Source organism: Anabrus simplex, chromosome 1, assembly GCF_040414725.1.
Source record: "Anabrus simplex isolate iqAnaSimp1 chromosome 1, ASM4041472v1, whole genome shotgun sequence".
Lineage (NCBI taxonomy): Eukaryota > Metazoa > Arthropoda > Insecta > Orthoptera > Tettigoniidae > Anabrus > Anabrus simplex.
The window spans coordinates 312,974,586-312,995,488 of NC_090265.1; the positions used below are offsets into that span (position 1 = coordinate 312,974,586).

Consider the following 20,903-nt stretch of genomic DNA (forward strand, 5'->3'; position numbering starts at 1 on the left):
TGGGAGTGTATCAGAGAGAAACATTGGTCACACTGTCACATTACTGACTGTTTTATTTCAAAATATAACCTGAAAGTATATTGTTTGAAAAATTATTTGCAAAATGAGATTGTGTTTCTCTCTTGCTCAGTCATACCCAAACTGCTGGGCAAATTGAGCGTAAATTTGGTATGGATATATCTCTCATATTCGATTTAAATACAAACCTATACGGATTTTTCAGTAATTAACTTTTTCAAAATGCCAGTCATTAATATGTAGGTATTTACTGAACTTGTGCATGTTTTGTCTGCTATAACCAAAATAATTTGCAAATGATTAGTCCTATCACATAATATAGGCCAAAAAGTGTTCTTAAAATTCTTGGTATTTCTTTGTATTACCAATGGTTCTCCATGGAATAAATTACACTTTTATCTGCTTATGCACATGTTCCAGAGCCTCCAAGACTAATCAACAATAACATTACACTGACTGCTCTTAGTTGAAGTATGCTTTGTCTTTACTGCTGCCACTTATATCTGCTAGATGACAGCACTGTTGCAGTAATAATAAAACTAACCTGTCAGCAACAGTTAGAAAAGCTAGTTTTAGGTGAAGTGCATGAATATGGTGGTAAGCCTTGTCATGAGGGTTGCCTAGGTGGCTATTTTGCTTGATTGTAGTGAAGCAATGACTTGGGAGATAATGGTTATAGGCCTACTTATTGGATGATTTCCAAGTATGTTGTCTAGAAACAAAAGAGACTACACTGCTACCTTCAAATAGAGGATCATGAAGAAACCAAACACTGAAATATGTTACAGTCTGTAATCAAAATGTATACATCACAGTGACTTTCTACACTAAAATCAGTACTGTAATTAGTGATTAGGTGACTTCCACTTGCTGTAAGGATTTTGGAAGCTGGGAAAATAATCATCTCCTCACAGTGTGATTTCATTAAGACCATTATCAGGAATGATACAGTGTAAACCCACTTATGAAGCATTGTGTTGACCAAGGCACTTGTTTTGTCAACATCATTAATTAAATTAACGGTAAAATTCATAACACTGCACTCCGCAAACTACAACCGTAAGATTGAAGTTAACAAACTTATGTCTCTTAGTCTTCCTGTTATTGAGTCTGTGAACCAATAGGATGTCATAGTTAATGGAATGGAGACAGAGAGCAGGAACTAACAGACAGTGCCTTTATTGAAGTTTTACATTTGGAAGACTTTGACTAAATTGATAACAGGGCATTGATTGCATTTCTTACACAGATGGTCTGCACATGATGAAGCAGCCTTGGCCTACATAGAACAATAGGGGTCCAAAGCACATGGCAGCTGCGAGTAAGAGGAGTAACAAGTTCAACAAGAAATAATACAGAACTTTTTTTTTTTTGCAAAGAAAGTTTAACTTGATTTAAAAGAGTTATTAGTGCTTACTGTGTTAAGTACCATACATAAGATTTCCATTTTTATAAGACAGGTTGAATTAATTAAATATTTGTATTACATCAGCAGCAACAATTTGATCATTTCTAATCTAAAAACCATGATTTACTACATGTTCCGTCTTATCACAGTTTTTAGCTATCCGAGGTACCCTCAGTCCCAAATTATCTTGGATAAGCAGGTTTCTACTGTCGTAAAAGGAGTACTGTATTTTCTACTATTATGGTATTGTATTGAAAACCATTTCATCTTGACAAGGACTACTGTAGTGTCACTGAAACATTGACACTTTTAATATGTTTGTGCAGCCTAATATCTCGGGAAACCATCAAAACTTGTCGGCTCACATTGGCTGTGCAAGACTGCACCGGAGTAATGTAATAGTAGTCTTATAGATTGTGAAAGATTCAACTCTAGTATTTTCTATTATCTATCACATTTTTCTTAATCTGTTGGACCCTTTGTGTTTGGTATTATTTTTTACTTTCTTCAGCAATCCTGTTTGTTATTTTTTCATATTATATTTTTGGCACTTTTTCCATTTGCCTGCATGTTAGACACTTGTACAAAATGTCAATTTTTTCTATGTACACTTGTTTCCCGTACTCATCTGCATACTGTTAGTTGTCACTGCGACTCTGACTGCCTGTTTTCCAGACTGAAATTAATTCTAGAATTTCTATATAGATGTAGGACTTAGTGATTAAAGTACGGTATGTAAATTGATCCATTTCTAAAGTTGTAGTGATGTTTTGTTCTTACTTTTATCATTTGATGTCCCTTGGATTGGGTTTGGATTGCATCATTCTTATACTGTAAAAATGATGTGCTAGCAAAGCAACTAAAATTTTTGCAGGTGTAGACATTCTGTAAAGCTGTGTGATATGCACACATTTTGTCCTTCTTCCTTTTAGTTATGTTTAATTTTCAGAATTATCAATGCAGTTTGACCTGAAACAATATTTTGCTACAACTAGTATAGTTAATTTGCATCACATGATGATGCTTTAGGTGCAAGTAGTTCCTCATTCTTTTCAGAGATCCTAGTAGAATTTTTTAGTTAGAATCGTGGCAGAAATTTATATTATATACCGGCATTATCTTGTTTCAGGCCATGCTGAGGCATTCATTAAAGCCACTTAGCTGCTAATCAATTCAAAAATGGCTTCGGGTAGAAGTAGTGGCAGTCCTTCATCATCCACCACACCACAACGTGCTCGACCTACAAAACGTCACCATCCTGCTGTTCTAAATGGCATTGGAGGCTCTTTTGAAGATAAGAACAATGACTATTTGTGTCCCATTTGCTTTGAGTTGATTGAAGAAGCCCATATAACTAGGTGTGGCCACACATTTTGCTATCGTTGCATTTCTAAATCCTTGGAAACTAGTGGGCGTTGTCCAAAATGTAGTTTTGCGCTCAGTGGTAGGGAGCATGTTTTCCCTAATTTTTTGCTGAATGAACTTGTATCCAAGTATAAGACGCGTGTAATGGGTACAAAAGAGCTTGGCTTATCAAGGGATAGCTCTGGAGATAGTTTGCAGGGTCCAGCAGATGGGCTCAGAGATTTTGTAGCCACTGAATCTCAGAATCTGACTTTGCCAGATGTCAATGTTATCTTAGAAGTTCTGACTCAAAGGAAACATCTCTTGGAAGCTGAATCATGTGCAGCTCAAAATCGTCTACTTCATGAATTCTTAAAACATTTATTACAGCAAAAGGAAGAGCAATTGACTCAGCTGACCAAGGAAGTGGCACTTATCAAGAAAGACATTGATGAAGTAGAGGGCATTTTAAAAGATGTTCAAAATAAATGTCCAAAGCTTGAAGCAGAAGCTTTAAGCCATGATGATAGCATCATCTCAGAAGGGACTGATTCAGCTGCAGTGTTGAAAAGGGAAGATAGTGGAACTGTTGCTGAAGTTTCTGGGAGTGATGGTTTCAATGGCAGTAATAAAACATTGGATAGTTCTGCTACAACTCTAGCAGTTAGACGAAAACGTATGCATGCACATTTTGATGATTTTGTTCAGTGTTATTTTACATCTAGGGCTAAAGAACTCATGTTTGGAAATGTTGATAAAACTGCTCCTTCCTCAAGTTCTGTATCAGGAAGTTCTGGTTTGGATATTTTTAGGGAAAATTTAGTGAAGTTTTCTAGGTACAACATGCTGCGACCTTTGGCAACTCTGAATTATTCTAGTGATATATTCAATAACTCTACCATTGTGTCTAGTATTGAATTTGATAAGGACAATGAATTTTTTGCCATAGCTGGTGTTACCAAGAAAATTAAAGTTTTTGATTATGGAGCAGTGATTCGTGATACTGTAGATATTCATTATCCCTGTGTTGAAATGACATCAAGTTCGAAGATATCATGTGTTAGCTGGAATTCATACCATAAAGGGACATTAGCTAGTAGTGACTACGAGGGCACAGTAACAGTGTGGGATGCTGTTACTGGCCAGCGAACTAAAACGTTCCAAGAGCATGAGAAACGCTGTTGGAGTGTGGACTTCAATGATGTTGATACTCGTCTCATAGCATCAGGTTCAGACGATGCTCGTGTCAAATTATGGTCACTTAATATTGACCATTCAGTGGCATCCCTAGAGGCGAAAGCGAATGTGTGTTGTGTGAAGTTCAATCCCCGTAGCTCGTGCCATCTGGCTTTTGGCTCCGCTGATCATTGTGTCCATTATTATGATTTACGAAACATGAAAGAAGCTCTTTCTGTATTTAAAGGGCATCGGAAAGCTGTTTCATATGTAAAATTTTTAAACAAAGAGGAAATTGTCTCGGCATCAACAGATAGCCAACTTAAAATGTGGAATATCCATAATCCTCATTGTTTGCGATCATTTGTTGGACATATCAATGAAAAGAACTTTGTTGGATTGGCTACTGATGGAGATTATGTTGCATGTGGTTCAGAAAACAATGCATTGTATGTCTATTACAAGGGACTCACCAAACAACTGTTCAGTTTCAAATTTGATGCGTTAAGAAGTGTTTTAGAAAAGGACAGAAAGGAGGATGATGTTAACGAATTTGTTTCTGCTGTTTGTTGGCGCCAGCACTCTAATGTAGTTGTTGCTGCCAATAGTCAAGGAATTATTAAGGTGCTGGAACTAGTGTAGAGTGTAAATGTTACGTTGTGCACAGTTTACCAATCGTTGTTGCAATCAGTAGTCGGTGAATTAGTGAGGTGCTCAAACTTGTATGTACATGCTATTATATTACAGATGCCAATCTAAGTCAGTATTTTGTAAGAACTCTAGAATATCTGCTGCTGAATGATAGCTGATAACTTAGTATTTGTCACTAAAATGGGAAACATCCACTTTCAGCAATGTGAATTAGGATGTAGAAATTCTTGTCAGAGTTGTCACATTCGTAGCAAGATCACAACAGACCGATTTCCTTGTTCTAAAATAATTATCTTTTGATTGGTTTCTCATTTTGAGGTTGAAAATAATATTAACAATGAATTATTTATTTGCCTACTATTGTTGAGAACAAATCTCAAGTATATTGTACAGTGCTAATATGAGGGCTGATCAACAAAGACAGACTGATTTTTTTTTTTCACAGATGTTTATTACTCTATTTCAATGTTTACATCATTTTTTTCAAAGTAGTCCCCTCCTACTTCAGTGCACTTTTTATAGAGTCTCTGCCAGGCCTTGAACACATTCTGCAGACCCTTCTTTGTCAGGTCCTTGAGTATTGCCTCACTTTTTTTGAGCACTGTTTCATAGTGATTAACGCATCCCCTCCATCAGCAAAGAGACGCAGCACCTCATGGCTTGTCTCCATTCGCACAGCCTTTTGTTTGGGAGTCAATAGACGTGGCACCCAACGGGTACAAACTCGGGTCATATGGAGATGATTGTGCATAATCGTAAAGACACTCCCATATGAAATTCTCAACATTTCACTGAGGGTACATAATGTTATCCGCCGATCCTCACGGACAATCACAGCAGCTGTGTTGATGTTGACTTCAGTCACAGCAGAAGCCGAAACACCAGGCCCACCTTGCTTAACACAGACAAGTCGGCCTTCTTTGAAGTGCTTGAACCACCTAAACACTGTTGCACGAGGTAGTGCATCTTCACCATACGCTTGCTTCAGCTTTTCCTAAGTTTCAGCGGCTGTATGGTTTAAACAAAAACAGAATTTGATTGCACCGCTTCTCGCGTCACCTTCATTGTCTGGTATGCGAAATGCACGTAGCGCCTACACAATAGAGCATTACTACCAACCTACCGATACGAGAGTGCTGCCACCTACGGACATTATACATAAAAACCAGCTCTTGTCAAATATTTGTGTTACAGATAGGAAACTATCACGAAAGCTACAGGAAAAAATCAGTCTCAGTCTTTGTTGATCAGCCTACGTACAGTATATTGTAATTTGTTAGGTATCTTTCGATCCCTGCCCAACGTGGTACATCTAGATTTTCTGTGTAAAATAGCTACAGATGTATTTTTAGAAGTTCATTGTGTTATAATTTGAACAAGTGATAAAAGTAAGATGTATGAGCTAATCCTTTTTATGACATATTGTTCCAGTTTTCATTTTTATATTAAAACTTTCCCTCTGACATGCATTATTCTGTGATGGAAGTTAAAATTGTTGTCTTCTGTGATGTAAATTAGAAATGTGATTTTAACCCTTTGCTGTTCCCCACTTAAAGGCGGATGCCCGGCCGTAATTACCGTGTTTTCTGACAGGGTCCTGTAATCCCAATAGGCACAGCAGCATAAATATCGCCCTTTAAAAGAAAATAACTAGAAGTCATACAAATAAAGATACAAATGTAATTTCACTCCTAAATGATTAGTGCATATAAATGTGTACTCACCCTAATTTTGAATATTCATATTTCGCTCCTGATGGTATTTCAAAAAGCACCTCGTCCTGCACAGTGGTAGATCGCATTGCTTACATTTGAATGTCGTTCGTTTGCCTCTCCCAGAAGTTACCATATTTTTTATTTGTAAACACAAAGCACACACTTTGGCACGACCCGGTGTCTTCACAAGAGAATGAAATAATTTAGGAGATGGACAGCTGATGGGCAAACTTCTTTTCCTGCCCATACATTTGCAGGATGTGAAGTTCCCAATCAGCTGTTGCACCAAGTTGCGCTGGAAGTTCAGCTGTCTGTTTCCATGAGCTGTGAGAGCTGGTGGGTTACTTACATCACGAAGAATGAAACTGTTCACAATGCACACATTGATCACAAAATGAATAAATTTCCACCATTTTTTAGACAATCGCTCAAGCCCGTAGTATTCTCTTTTCTGATCACTGATGTCCACTCCACCCATAAGTTTTGTGTAATTTATGGCAGCACAAGGACATGCAATTTCTATTTCTTAATTGGCTTTACCGGTTTTTCGCTTCACTGTACCATCATTCACAGAATCTGAATTTGTTGACTGCATGAGAACAGTATATTTATATTGCCAGACTATTGCTGTTACACCCTCATTTTGCATTTGCCTACATTCTCCCCACTTGAGTTTCAACTGTGCAGGTTTCCTAAACTGATCAGGCCAACCTTTTCTATTTACCCTTGTTGTCACACAGCTATAGGTTGTGCTAACATTATTGGGTTAGCAATAATTTTATCAGTTTTGCAGAACTGAAAAATTTATCAAAGTAAGTGTGATGCCACTTTCCCCAGTATGACTCTGTCAGGTGTAAAACCACCTGCTCTCCTAATAATAAATTCTGGTCCCATGTTTCATTCTTCCCCTTGTAAATCTCACATTTCAGAAGGTAGCCATTTCCACTGTTAGCTTTGCCCCATGCTTTGATGCCCCATTTGGTGTGTTTCCCTGGGAGGTACTGTTTCAAGATAAATCTTCCCTTGAAACCTATCATAGCTTCATCTACTGTGAGTTACCGGCCAGGTGCTTACAAAATTCCGAATTTTTCGGTAAGTTGCAGAGCCGCTCTTGCTTTGTACAGTATATCGTGATGTTCATCGTGTGGTTTGGTCTGTTTACATGGCTACTTAGATGTAAATATTGGTAGCCAAGTTTCCTAAACCGTTTGTGTCATTGCTTGCCTTACTAACGGGCACACGCAAAAGTCTCCTAGGAAGTAATCTCTTTCAGGTAAAACAACCAATCCCATATAAATTAGAACTCCTACATATGCCCTCATTTCTTCAGTGTTAGTGTCTTGCCAGGTAGTGTCAACAGTGCCAGTTTTTCTTTGTAAATATTCGGCATGAATATTAGTCTGCTCTCCTACTAGCTCATTAAATTCCGATCCCACAAATAATTCAAAAAATCTTTTTCTGAACTCCCAGAACGTAAATCGTGATTTGGACCGGCATTTTCCCCACTATTTTCAGTTCATCGAAACAAATATTGTGACTCCAGGTATCACTAGTAACATTTCTTGTAGCCCTATCCTTCGATCTTCACACAGTATTTGTTCACGCTCATGATTCTTGGAATCATTATCACTACTACATTAATCAGAATACAATTCTGAACCACAACTAAAAGCTTACTATCTCCACTAACTTCTAACCAATTTCTCATTCTTTCATACCTTTCTACACAACTCCGCGACTAGACGACATGGTGTGAACTAGAACATGAATAATCTCTTACTGAAAGGTGAAGTTTATAAAGTAGGTCTGCTTGGGAAATAGACACAGGAAATGCTTTCAGCAAGTTCCTTACAGCTTGCTGAGTCAAGGGAATACAGTGTGGTTTCACAAGACCCTCCAATATTTCTCTCAACCCACTTCTAATGAACGCGAGTATGGCGAGCGCTTTGGAGCGTTCAGCACGGCAGGCGGGTTATAATATTTGAGCGCTCTGGAGCGTTAGGGACGGCAAAGAGTTAAAGCAGAGAATGATTTTATTGCCCAATTAATGCAAATCAAGTTTGTAGATACTGGTTTTATCGAAACCTAATTTTTCGCTTCCAGCGATTGGCCCTTTCATTTATTTTTTTACAAGTAATAACTTAATTATATGTCCCTATGCCCCACTCGTTAGTTCTTATGAAAGTTGTGGTGGTGTAAATTGTAATATTAATTATTTCTTTAAAGACATATTTGGACTAGTTATTTTGTATAGTGATTTAGCTGGATTGGTATGAATACTTAAACTGAAAGTGATTAATAAAAATGGTAACAATAGTACAAATTCGTTTCAATCTATAATTCTACCGTGGCAGAAAGTGTAGAAAAGTGTATACTCCTGTTTACTTTTCTTCTGATATTGTTACATCCTCCTCCTCATATTATGTTCCTCATGAAGTGCAAAACATCTCACTTATATGAGTGGTATTTCTCATATATGCCTTTTTATTTTTCCAATGCAATCTTTTCCTCCATAGGAAACTCACTCCCTCCCACCATTCTGTATTTTTCTTTCCTCCTCTCCTGAAAAGTTATTGAAATGCAGTATTTTAGTTTTATTTTCTGCTGCACTTACAGCTTTCCTCTTTGGTCATTTTAAATTTTTTTATATGATTCCTTTCCATGTGTGCAATAGTGTTTTGTCTATTGACACTTTGACACATTTATATTACAGGAAAAACTAATGTAGTATACACTCTGTTTCCACAATATCTCTCTGTAAAATGCCCATAAGCCAGTTTACTAGTGATTATTGTTCTGGATATGAAATGTAATTTATTGGATGCTATGCAAGACCTCAACAATTATTATGGAACCTTTTGGAATACCGGGTATTTGTTATCTATTTTTATTGCAATCATTGTTCACTGTCCACTTTCTCAAGCAAAACCCAGCCTTTATTCCGTTTAGACTGTAATTTTTTTTTTTTAGAGAATGATACTCATTTTATATTGACAAAAGCTGAATAAATTCTGGGTTTTGTCTTGAAATTTTGTTTAATTGTTAAATATGGTATTTCTATCTCCTTTTAATTTATCTGAATATTTTAGTTTATTTGGAGAAATTTCTTGGGGATTGAGAATTATGGCTTAATAAACTTTTAAAGAAGTTTCAGTTTTGAAAGTATATTTTATTACATGATGGTCATAGTAATTGTTATATATTTTTTTCTGGATGTGTAAAATTTTGAATCTATACTGAAGTTTGACTGGAAATACTGGTTATTAAAGCTGTATTTAGTTCTGTTTTTTAACTGTGTTATAAAAAACAGTATTTTTAATAGTGTGATTAAAGTTAAAATCCTGATTTTCATGTTTTCTGTGATGTGTAACAAGGTTTCACTTCTGTTGGAAATTGTATATTTGTATGTTAATAAAATGTTATTTATTTTTTAGTTCATAAAAGTGTAATTTTCTTCTTCATTGAGTAGCCAGTTATTCCTTTCTTGCATATTGCTTTCATTGCCTGGATGGACTTCCAATTCTAAGTAAGTTTCAGTAGAGGAAATAATTTTCAACAATCAAGTATTGCTCCTCTTACATATTGACAAGTTGTCATTTATTAATAACTAATTAACAGTTGAAGATAATGGTACCATTCAAATTCAAAAGTTGAAACTATTATGGTTGAAAGTAAATCCATTTCTGATTTATTTATTTATTTATTTATTTATTTATTTATTTACTTACTTACTTATTTATTTATTTATTTATTTATTTATTTATTTATTTATTTATTTATTTATTTATTTATTTATTTATTTAGCGTATGGCCCATACAATCAAGTTGAGTTCAGAAATAAATTATATACATAACAAGAAAAGGCTCCCTACAACTGAATGTCAAGATCATTGATCCACTGTATTGCTTCTGGAGTTGACATCAGAAAATCCACTTTGCTGCCTGTGTGTGCCTGCATTTCACACACTCTGACAATATGATGTATGGTTTGTCGTGCAGCTCCACAGTCACATGCAGGTGTCGGCAACTTGTTCCATTTAAACATGTCTCTGCATCTACCATTGCCTGTTCTTATTCTGTTCAGAGCAGACCATGTTTTACGTGATAGTTGGAATCCACTTGGAAGTTTGCCATTCGAAAACATACTGTGCAGGTGCATCTCCGTTGCTGCTTCCCACCGTCTTTTCCACTCTGTAGTTGAGTTGTAGCCTCTAGCAACCATGTCTAAGGTGTTATGTAAAGTTGGATGGTGTGAACGCAATCTGTTTTGGTTGATAGTTCGTAGATCTTCATGTACAGGTAGATCGGGGTTCCTTAAGATTTTATTGAATTCCTTGAAGAGAGCGGTGGATCTGCGTAAGTCAGATGGCATTATTCCAGATACGGGTGGGAGCCAATGAGTTGGTGTAGATCGAATTGTGCCAGTTATTATGGGCATAGTGGAATTCAATTCAGAATCAATGAGTCTTGTGTGATGACTGTTCATCCATACTGGAGCTCAGTACTCAGCACTTGAATACACCAAGCCTAAAGCTGAAGTCCGTAAAACGCCAATGTCACCTTGTGCCTCCACGCACTAATTCCCCTATTATGGAGGCAAGTACACAATGACCTCCGAGATAGTGACCCCTTCCCAATACTTAACGCTCTTCAATCAAAGATGGTCCAGAGTACCCAAGTGCTGGTTACTTCAGTGCGCTAACTAGCCAGAATTTTCAAAATGCACAGTGATGTCCAATGATATGCTGGAGTCGATTGACAACCACGTTCCTTCCATTACAAATGGAATTCTGGCTGCTGCGGAGGAAACAATTCCTTCCTCGTCCAGTGTCCCTCGCTGGAAACAGGTCCCATGGTGGACCAATAAAATTGAAGCAGCCATATGTGATCGCTGACGGGCTTTTAAGCATTATCGTCAGAATCCTATGATGGCCAATCCTATCATATTGTAAGCATCTCCGCAGTAAAGCCTGTTTATTGATTCGAGATAGTAAGAAAGTTAGTGGGAAAAGTATGTCTCTTTCATGATGGGACATACTCCGCTGTATTGTTGGTGTGCAGAACTTGCTCTCAGCCTCCAGAGAGTCCATTAATGGAGATGACAATTCCTTCAGTCATTGCAGATCACATCGCATCACATTTCGCAAATACATCCAGCTCTGGGAGATACAACCCTGCATTTCTGCCTATTAAGCGCGAAGCCGAGGCAAATCATCTCTCCTTCACCTCTAGTGTTTCGTATTTCTATAACATGCCTTTCATGGAGTGGAAATTGCAGAGTGCACTTGTGCTGTGCAGGGACATGAATCCTGGACCAGACAAGATCCACAATCAAATGTTTAAACGTTTGAGTGACCAATGTCTCAAGGATATCTTCACCCTATTCCACAGAATATGGAGTGTGGGAGTGTTTCCATATCAATGGCAGGAGGGAATTGTGATACCAGTTCTCAAGCTAGGTAAGGATCCAAAACTTCTGCACGGTTATAGATCATTATGTCTTACAAAGGGACTTTATAAGCTATTTGAAAGGATGGTGAACTGGCAACTTGTGAGGGCCATGGAAAAGGAATGTCTCTTGACTACCTACGAGTGTGGTTTTTGCTCTCATCGGTCTGCCGCTGACCATCTGGTCAGACTGGGGAGTGCGATTCAGGAGGTGTTTCTCCAAAAGGAACACCTAGTCGTCGTGTTTTTTGATCTGGAGAAGGCTTACTATACTACCCGGTAATATGGGATTATCTCCGCACTACACCAGTGAGGGATTTTGGGGAAATTTGCCAATGTTGAGAACTTCATGTTCCTCTGGCTCTTTCGAGTCTGAGTACAGAATGCATTTTCTGAATATTATGTCCAATAAGATGGAGTACGACAGGGATCTGTATTGAGTGTAATGCTGTTCGCAATTGCTATCAATGGCGTTGTTGCCACTGCTAGGCCCGCAGTTGTTCCATTGCTTTTTGTAAATGATTTATCACTACATTAACAGCTCCAGAAGGATGGAGTTTTCTGAAAGACAGCTATAGTAAGCTATTAAAAGAGTCAACAGATGGGCCCTGAAACATGGTTTTTGACTTTCAGCGGCAAAAACCTTAGTTGTGCACTTCTGTCAACGTCACCTTGTGCATCCTGAACCAGAGCTCAACTTGCGAAACAGTGTCTTACCAGTGGTAGATACCTGCAAGTTCCTGGGTGTCCATTTTGATAAGAGACTAACATGGCAGCCCCACATCCGTCAGCTGAAGGTTGCCTGCATTAAGAGACTTAACATACTTAAGTTTCTCAGCAGCACCTCGCGGGGGACTGACTATGCAGTGCTGCTACATTTCTACGTGGAATCTGTCCTCTCCCAAATAGACTGTGGTAGTGCAACTTATGGTTCAGCATCAAGGTCTACGCTGAACCTTTTAGACAGTGTTCACCAGGCTGGCAAAAGGAGCTTTCCGTACTCGCCCTATTCCCAGCCTACTCTCTGAAGTGGGAGTTCCACCTTTACGAATAAGGAGGCCAGTTTATAAACTTCATGGTTAAATCTGTATTGACCTCCAATCCACTTAAAATGAGTAAGAATTTCCACCTATTCAAAACTTTATTTGCCCTGTATTACATACGACTAACACATATTATTTTAGAACATATTTTGTCTTAATGTAAGACATCTTCACTTAATAGTTCATTTAAAATTGACACAGATAATACATCTTAACACTTTTTAAAAAGTCGTTTAAAAAACATTGTCACTGGTGTTTGCTTATGATATGCAATCTTTTCTTCTTCTCCTTCCTTTTTTTTTTTACATTGCACCGACACAGATAGGTCTTATGGCGACGATGGGATAGGGAAGCCTGGGAGTGGGAAGGAAACAGCCGTGGCCTTAATTAAGGTACAGCCCCAACATCTGCCTGGTGTGAAAATGGGAAACTATGGAAAATCATCTTCAGGGCTGCTGACAATGGGGTTCAAACCACTATCTCCTGGATGCAAGCTCACAGCTGCACGGCCAACTCACCCGGCCTTCTCCTCCTCTTCCTAATTTAAAAGTTCTTATAATTGTTACAATTGTTGTAAATTGATGTATTTTGATCTATATCTAAGCTTAAAAACATTTAATGTATGTGCTACTCTTACTTATTTATCTTAAAGGACATTGTAGTGGCTGGGGAAAATCCTCTCATAGTTGACATTTTAATAGTTTGTTCCTTATCTGCAAATAAGATGTTATTGGTTATTGAATCTATAAAGAAAAGAAAAGGAAAAGAGAATAAGAGAGTAGTTTTGTTACCATGAGAAGGAACCTTGTTATTGTGCTGGACATAAATAGTCAAGCATCAGCCAGCTACACAACAAGATCGAATGGGACCCGCAGCGAGGTTAGTACTTGATATATTTCAATATTCCAAAACACAATAACAACGGTAACAAAACTGCTCTCTTATTCTCTTTTTCCTTTTCTTCTCTTTATAGACTCCATATTCAATAACATCTTATTAGTAGATAAGGAGCAAACCATCAAAACGTCAACTATGAGAGGAGTTTCCCCAGCCACTACAATGTCCTTTAAGATAAATAAATAAATAACGATAGCACATACATTAAATGTTTTGAAGCTTAGATATAGATCACAATACATCAATTTATGATTACGACAATTGTAACAATTATAAGAACTTCTACATTAGGAGAAGAAGAAGAAGAAGACATTGCAAATCATAAGCAAACACCAGTAACATAATGTATTTTAAATGACTTTTTAAAAAGTGATTTATAAATCTATTTTCTTTGTCAATTTTAAGTGAACTATTAGGTGAAGATGTCTTACATTAAGACAAAATATGCCCTAAAATAATGTGTGTTAGTCCTATTTAATGCAGGGCAAATAAAGTATTGAATAGGTGGAAACTCTTACTCAATTTAAGTTGAATAATGAGGCAGCAGTTACTCCTCACATACACTGCCAAAATTCATGAAATGCCACTACGTACAAGCTATCAAAGCATCTTTAGTACTCAATATCACCAGAGGTACCAAGACCAGCTGAATGCCACACGGCTGGCTGAGTATTGAATTGATAGCTTGTGTCGTTAGTCAGCTGTGGCTATCGGTGGTTGTCTTGAGCAGACTTCTAGCGAGGTACTTCCGTGGTTGGTTTCATGACTGGATATACGGCTATATCTACTCCTTGGACCCAAGGTGAACACAGATTCCCTTGTTTATCAGAGGTATTTCCAGGACTTTGTTCACCAGTATCCAGCTACGAGACGGCTTCACCAATGGCTCTAAGATATGGGTTCTTCTCCCGTCTCATTGATAATGTAAGCATGAAGATCTTGTTTCCTAGTGTCTGTAGTGTGTATCCTGCGGAGCTTTTCGCTATCTTAGAAGCTTTTTCAGTTCGTACTAGGTAACAAAAGAAACCACTTTCTCATGTGTACTAACTCGTTAAGTTCTCCGTAGTGTATTGACACTAGTTTCCTGCAACACCCGCTGGGGCAGCAGATTCATGACCTGGGCAGGTTGTGTGATGTTGGCACTGGAATTAATTTTGCGTGGCTTACAAGCCATATTGAGATTGCGGGAAATTAAATTATGGATGATGTTGCAAACGAAGAGGTATTTTTTTACCTCCTAGACCTGTAAATGTACCCGCTAGGGATATTCGTTCTTGGCTATGGCGGCCTGGGAATCGGAGTGGCTAGATATCTGAACTCCCAACAAGCTGAGAGCAATTAAGGAGACAGCTACCCTGTGGCTGTCATCTTTCTGGCTTTCACAGAGAGAGCCTTTTGGGTACCAGTACCGGTGCACTTTATTGCGCTCCTCTCCTGGCCTATTCAGCAAAAATTAGTAAAAGAATAATAACTTTATAGTTTGAAGATCTACATACTCCTACCTTATAAAGAGGGAAGACACCCAGCCAGTGTGTTCTTGTGGTGCCGACTTTGCCGTGGCCCACATGCTCACAGAGTGCGCCAATCCTTCTGGCCTAAGACGGAATCTCGGTCAGTAGGAGACACTTGAACTCATACTACCCAATGATTCGACTACTGCTGATCTCAGAATCTGTGTGATTTTGACCATATTTGGTCTAATTGGTTCGTATTGACTGCTACAAATATATTCTATTGTATTCGTCTGCTTTGTCAATTCTCACTAGTATGAAACTCACATTTGTTATTTACATAATTACTGTATATGCGATACATTTTCGGGAACGCTGCCATTCCCTAGTTTACTTCATAAGTTTAAATTTTTAATTAAAATTACTCTTTATGTATTGAATGGGTGGAATTTAATAAACATTAATATTTCTTTGACTTTAATGTACAAATCAATACCAACCAAAATATGAAAACTATAACGTGTAATGTAAAACCCAACCATTCATATTATATGTTAAACAAATATCTCAACCTGAAAGTTAAAGACATGGCCTTTTTAAAAGAATGTCTTAGACTAAAATTGGTACCTAAATTCTTGAGACATGTCCAGAGAAAAAACTTATCAAAACAAAACCAATGAAATCTGACTTAAAAACGAAATTAAAACTTTCTGACAGGAAGAAGTCACTCTTAAACTTACAACTATACAGACTACACTCATCAGTGTCTCAAAATGTAGCCCCTATAGAATGTAGTAGGCCATGACATAAGATCAAATGTAGTTTCTGTGCGTATTATCTCCATCTATATGTTAGAATTATGCTCCGTTTGTGGTTTCTACACAGTATTTTTGACACTACATTAAGTGTTTAGTGTGTGTTAGTGTTATCTAGAGAGTTGTGATCGTTTATCATCTTTTTTAGGCTTTAATATTTCTTACTGTTGTGCCCTAAGTATCAGCCATATTGTTTTTGCGTGCATTCGATCCATAGAGAACACTACGAAGAGAGACACTTGGTATATAGGTTTACATTCTTGCCTTAAGTGTCAGCCATTTTGTTGACTTGCCACCAATATCACGGTAGTCATGGAGAAGATAGATGCTGTGTTCGGCTTCGTAATGCTCTAAGATGTATGGCCTTCCCGATGTTCCTAAGACACAGAGTCTACACTTCTGATTGTGGGGACAACGTTGCTCAACGTCCGTAGGTTTTTCACCTAGCATTGCCCTATCCTTGTCCTCCAGGTATATAGATAAATACATTAGCGATTGATTAATGTTAGGGACCGAATATCCCTTGCGATAAGGAGATAAACTTTCATCACATACCAACAGCCTCTTTGGAGGCTGGAAGAACTGGTGGAAGATTTGGGCACACTCTTGTCCAAAGGGTGAGAAATCGCCTCTAAAGGCGGATGAGGTACAGTTTGGCCAATGGCATGGGAATGCAGAAAGCAACGAGAAACTACTGCGTTCAAGATTCGAATGGATTTTTCTAGTTACACATGATGGTTGTGTTTAAAAACAAATGTTCCGGAGTTTCAAGTCGGGGGGGGATGCAGTTTTGATCAACGCTGTAACAAAGACGAGGTTATCATTGAAGAATAGTATAAAGATAAGCACATGGAATGTGAAGACGATGGCTCAGGCTGGTAAAATAAGCGATGCAATCCAAGAAATGGAAGGAATGGATATTAAGATTATGGGAGTAAGTGAAATGCGATGGCCAGGTTCAGGTTCTTGTAACATTAATGAACACAGAGATTACTACTCAGGAACATCTAATGGACAGTATCAGTCTGGAGTAGGATTTATAGTGTTGAAAACAATCGCAGAATGTGTCACCAATTTTGTACCTGTTTCGGAGAGAGTAAACCTGCTTCAAATAAGTGCTCTACCTGCACAATTGAACATTATTCAGGTCTATGCTCCAACAACAGACCATAGTGAAGAAGAAGTTGCAGAATTTTACTTCCAAATCACAGGTGTTTTAAAACAACTATCGAAGAAAGATCTTACTATAATCATGAGTGATTTTAATGCCAAGATTGGAACAGGATCTGATGGCGACATTATAGGTCTCTATGGATTTGGTGAAAGAAATGAGAGAGGTGAAATACTTAGTGCATTTGCAGGAGAATGGAAATTTGTAATAACTAACACATTCTTCACACTACCACCCAGATGTCTCTATACGTGGAAATCCTCAGGAGATTCAGAGGAAAATATTACTGAGAATCAGATTAATTATGTCTTGATAAATCAAAGGTATAGAAATAGCTGTGTTTTAATGAAAACATATTCAGGTGCCGACATTAACTCTGACCACATTCCCCTAGTTGGTGTCATTAAAATCAGAATGAAAAGAATTCAGAAGAAAAGAGTCAAAATGTATGATTTCTGAAAATTGAAAGAACCTTCCATAAGAAAAAATGCAGGAGTCCATCTCAATAATGAACTTAAGTCTCTGCAGGTAACTTGTGCACTGAAGAGAATTATTAAAAGAATAAACTCTTTAGTGGAATCCGTTAAAGAGGAACATTTGAAACCTAATGTCACCAAAAAGAAGTCATGGATGACTGAAGAAATACTTGAAATGATGGACAGAAGGAGGAAAGTGAAAAGTAACCCTGATGAATACAGGAATATCAACATGGAGATCAGAAAACAGATACGAGAAGCTAAGGAAAGAAAAGTACAGGAACAGTGCAATGAAATAGAGAAATTACAACTGAAGTATGACAGTTTCAATATTCACCAAAAAGTCCGAGACGTGACTGGGAAATACAAATCAAGAACAGGGAACAGGTTGGTGAATAGTGAAGGGAAAATAATCGTTGGACAAGAGGAGCTAAAACACACATAGAAAACATACATAGAACAACTCTTTTATGACAATCATCCTGAACCTCCTGAAATAAACTGCATAACAGGACCTACAATTCTGATGGAAGAAGTACAAACTGCAATAAATGGAATGAAAGATGGTAAATCACCTGGCCCCGACAATGTAAATTCCGAAATTCTAAAGCTTCTCTGTAAAGATAATTTAAAATGATCGACTGCATTATTCAATGACATCTACGACTCTGGTTGCATTCCACGGGATTGGCTTAAATCTGAATTTATTATATTGCTCAAAAAACCCGGAGCTAAAACATGTGGTGAGTACAGGACCATCAGCCTCATGAGTCACTTACTAAAGATATTTCTTCCCCACTGTCGGCAGCCCTGAAGATGGTTTTCCGTGGTTTCCCATTTTCACACCAGGCAAATGCTGGGGCTGTACCTTACTTAAGGCCACGGCCGCTTCCTTCCCACTCCTAGCCCTTCCCTGTCCCATCGTCGCCATAAGACCTATCTGTGTCGGTGCGACGTAAAGCAGCTAGCAAAAAAAAAATATATTTCTGAGGATCATTTACCAAAGAATATACAAGATCTGTGAAGAACAAATTTCTCCTATACAGTTTGGTTTCAGAAATGCCTTTGGTACGTGTGAAGCATTGTTTTGTATCCAGGTGCTGTTTCAAAGGTGCAGAGATGTGAATTGCAACATTTATGCCTGTTTTATTGATTACCAGAAGGCTTTTGACAGAGTAAAACACCAGAAGATTGTTCAAATCTTAAAAAGCATTGGTTTGGATGACAAGGACCTGACGGATTATCCGCGCTGCTTTTCATTGTGGGTCTAAATTACATGATGAAAATTTGGAAGAAAAGAAAACCCTCTAAAATCAAAATTGGAGCAAAACCCTCAATAAGGACAAACTGCCTAGGGTTTGCAGATGATTTAGCTCTTTTAACCCATGACATGGAAGAAGTCTGTGTTCAGATCACCAGTCTCCAGAAAATTGCATTAAAAATAGGATTACAAATTTCCTTTGAGAAAACTGAGATCATGCCAATGAAACCCCTTGACATAAACGAAGTCATCATAAATGATCAAAAAATTAACATAGTCCTACAATTTAAATACCTTGGAGAAATCATTATGCACAACTTAAGTGAGAAAGCAACATGTGTAAATAAAACCAACAAAATGAAAAAAAAGCACAATTTCTATCCTTGTCAACTTATAACTAAAAATGCTTGCCAATAGACACTAATATCCAACACTACAAAACTGTAACTTTGCCCAAAGCCACTTATGCATGCAAAACCTTGTTCCAAATTAAAAATGAAAGAAGAACTGATCAGCTCCTCAAAACTGAAAGAAGAATTATTAGAACTTGCATAAATAAAAAGTACCAGGTTGAAGGAGTCTGGAGAATTCTCCTCAATGAAACTGTCTATCGAGAGATTGACTCAGTTACCAGCACGATGAAGAAGAAAAGAATCTCTTATTTCTTTCACATCATACGGTTACCAGAAAACAGGATTTTACGACAGCTAGTGATGAGAAATCTGGGAAAGACGACAGGAGGGATTGGATCAAAGAAATTTAAGAGGATCTCCAAACAGTTGGACTCGAAATTACAGGTGCAGAGAACAAGAATAAAATTACCACCCTTCTTAAGAATCACAAATTTTCAACTGAAATGATGCACAGAAGGCCTGTGGAGATTTCAGACGAATTAAGAACACTGCGATCAGAACGAATGAAGAAGTACTGGGCAGATAAGAAGAATCAAACAGTACAACCTTCAAAGAAAAAGTGTACATGGAAGACTCAAGTGGTCCAATGTGGCCAATAAAGTTAATAATAATAATAATAATAATAATAATAATAAAGCTGACAAGGGGGGAAACTACAGTTATATTAGATAAAAAAGATTACATTAAAAAATTGAAGATTTTTTCACAAATGAGACTTACACAGTAGTTAATAAAGACCCCCACAATAACAATCCAACGGAATTTAAAAGCATTATTAAAGAATTCTACATTTTTACTGAATGAGCAAGAACAGCAAAAACTAATCCTAATGAACCCTAATACCACCACAGCACAAGAACTTTACCTAAATTACATAAGGAAGATATACCCATACGTCCAATCATCAATTGAAGAAGTAGTCCAACATATAAAACCTCAAAATATATCCACAACTTTCTCGAGAAACATTACATTTTTTACAATAAATCCCCAATAAAAAAAATTCAGTAGATTTTTGTGATACTTTTAAAAAATTCACCTTATTAGCCAACCACATTATGTGCTCTTTTATATTACTAACATGTATTCTAAAGTGACAGTCAAAGAAACTGTAAATATTATCAGACAACCTCGTTAACATAGTAAACTTAGCAAGCTTGAATTAGAAGACTTCTTAAAATCCTAAACTTTGTTCTAAAAAGCAACTATTTTACTTTTGATGGTAAAATTTACCATCAAGATGGCCTAGCTATGGGAGATCCTTTATCTGGCATCGTAGCAAACATCTGTTAAGATTCTTTTGAACATCATAAAATTTTAACAAATATAAAAGGCCTTAACTTGCGAGTTTGATACTTAGATGACATGTTCGTAATTATTAATAAAGAACATGATTACACTAATGATATTTTAAATTTTTTAAACTACCTAGAACAAAATATTAAATTTACCAAGGAAGTCTAAATCAACGGATCCTTAAATTTCTGAGATATTACAGTAACACGTAATAATGATAGCTTTGACTTCCAAATTTATAGAAAACCTACTCACACCTCAACAACAATCAAAAATACTTCATTACATCCCAACTCCCATGAACTGGCTACCTATCACAG

General features: G+C 37.3%; 2 protein-coding genes across 2 annotated transcripts in view; both read left to right on the top strand.

Annotated features, from left to right (window-relative positions):
• Positions 1–20,903, top strand: part of LOC136856731 (cytosol aminopeptidase) — a 187,581-nt gene that overhangs the window by 32,871 nt on the left and 133,807 nt on the right. The gene's annotated exons all lie outside the window — the stretch shown is intronic.
• Positions 2,568–9,277, top strand: LOC136856729 (E3 ubiquitin-protein ligase COP1). The gene has a single exon (XM_067134807.2). It carries the CDS (start codon positions 2,606–2,608, stop codon positions 4,586–4,588), a length of 1,983 nt encoding a protein of 660 aa, XP_066990908.1. The 5' UTR covers positions 2,568–2,605; the 3' UTR covers positions 4,589–9,277.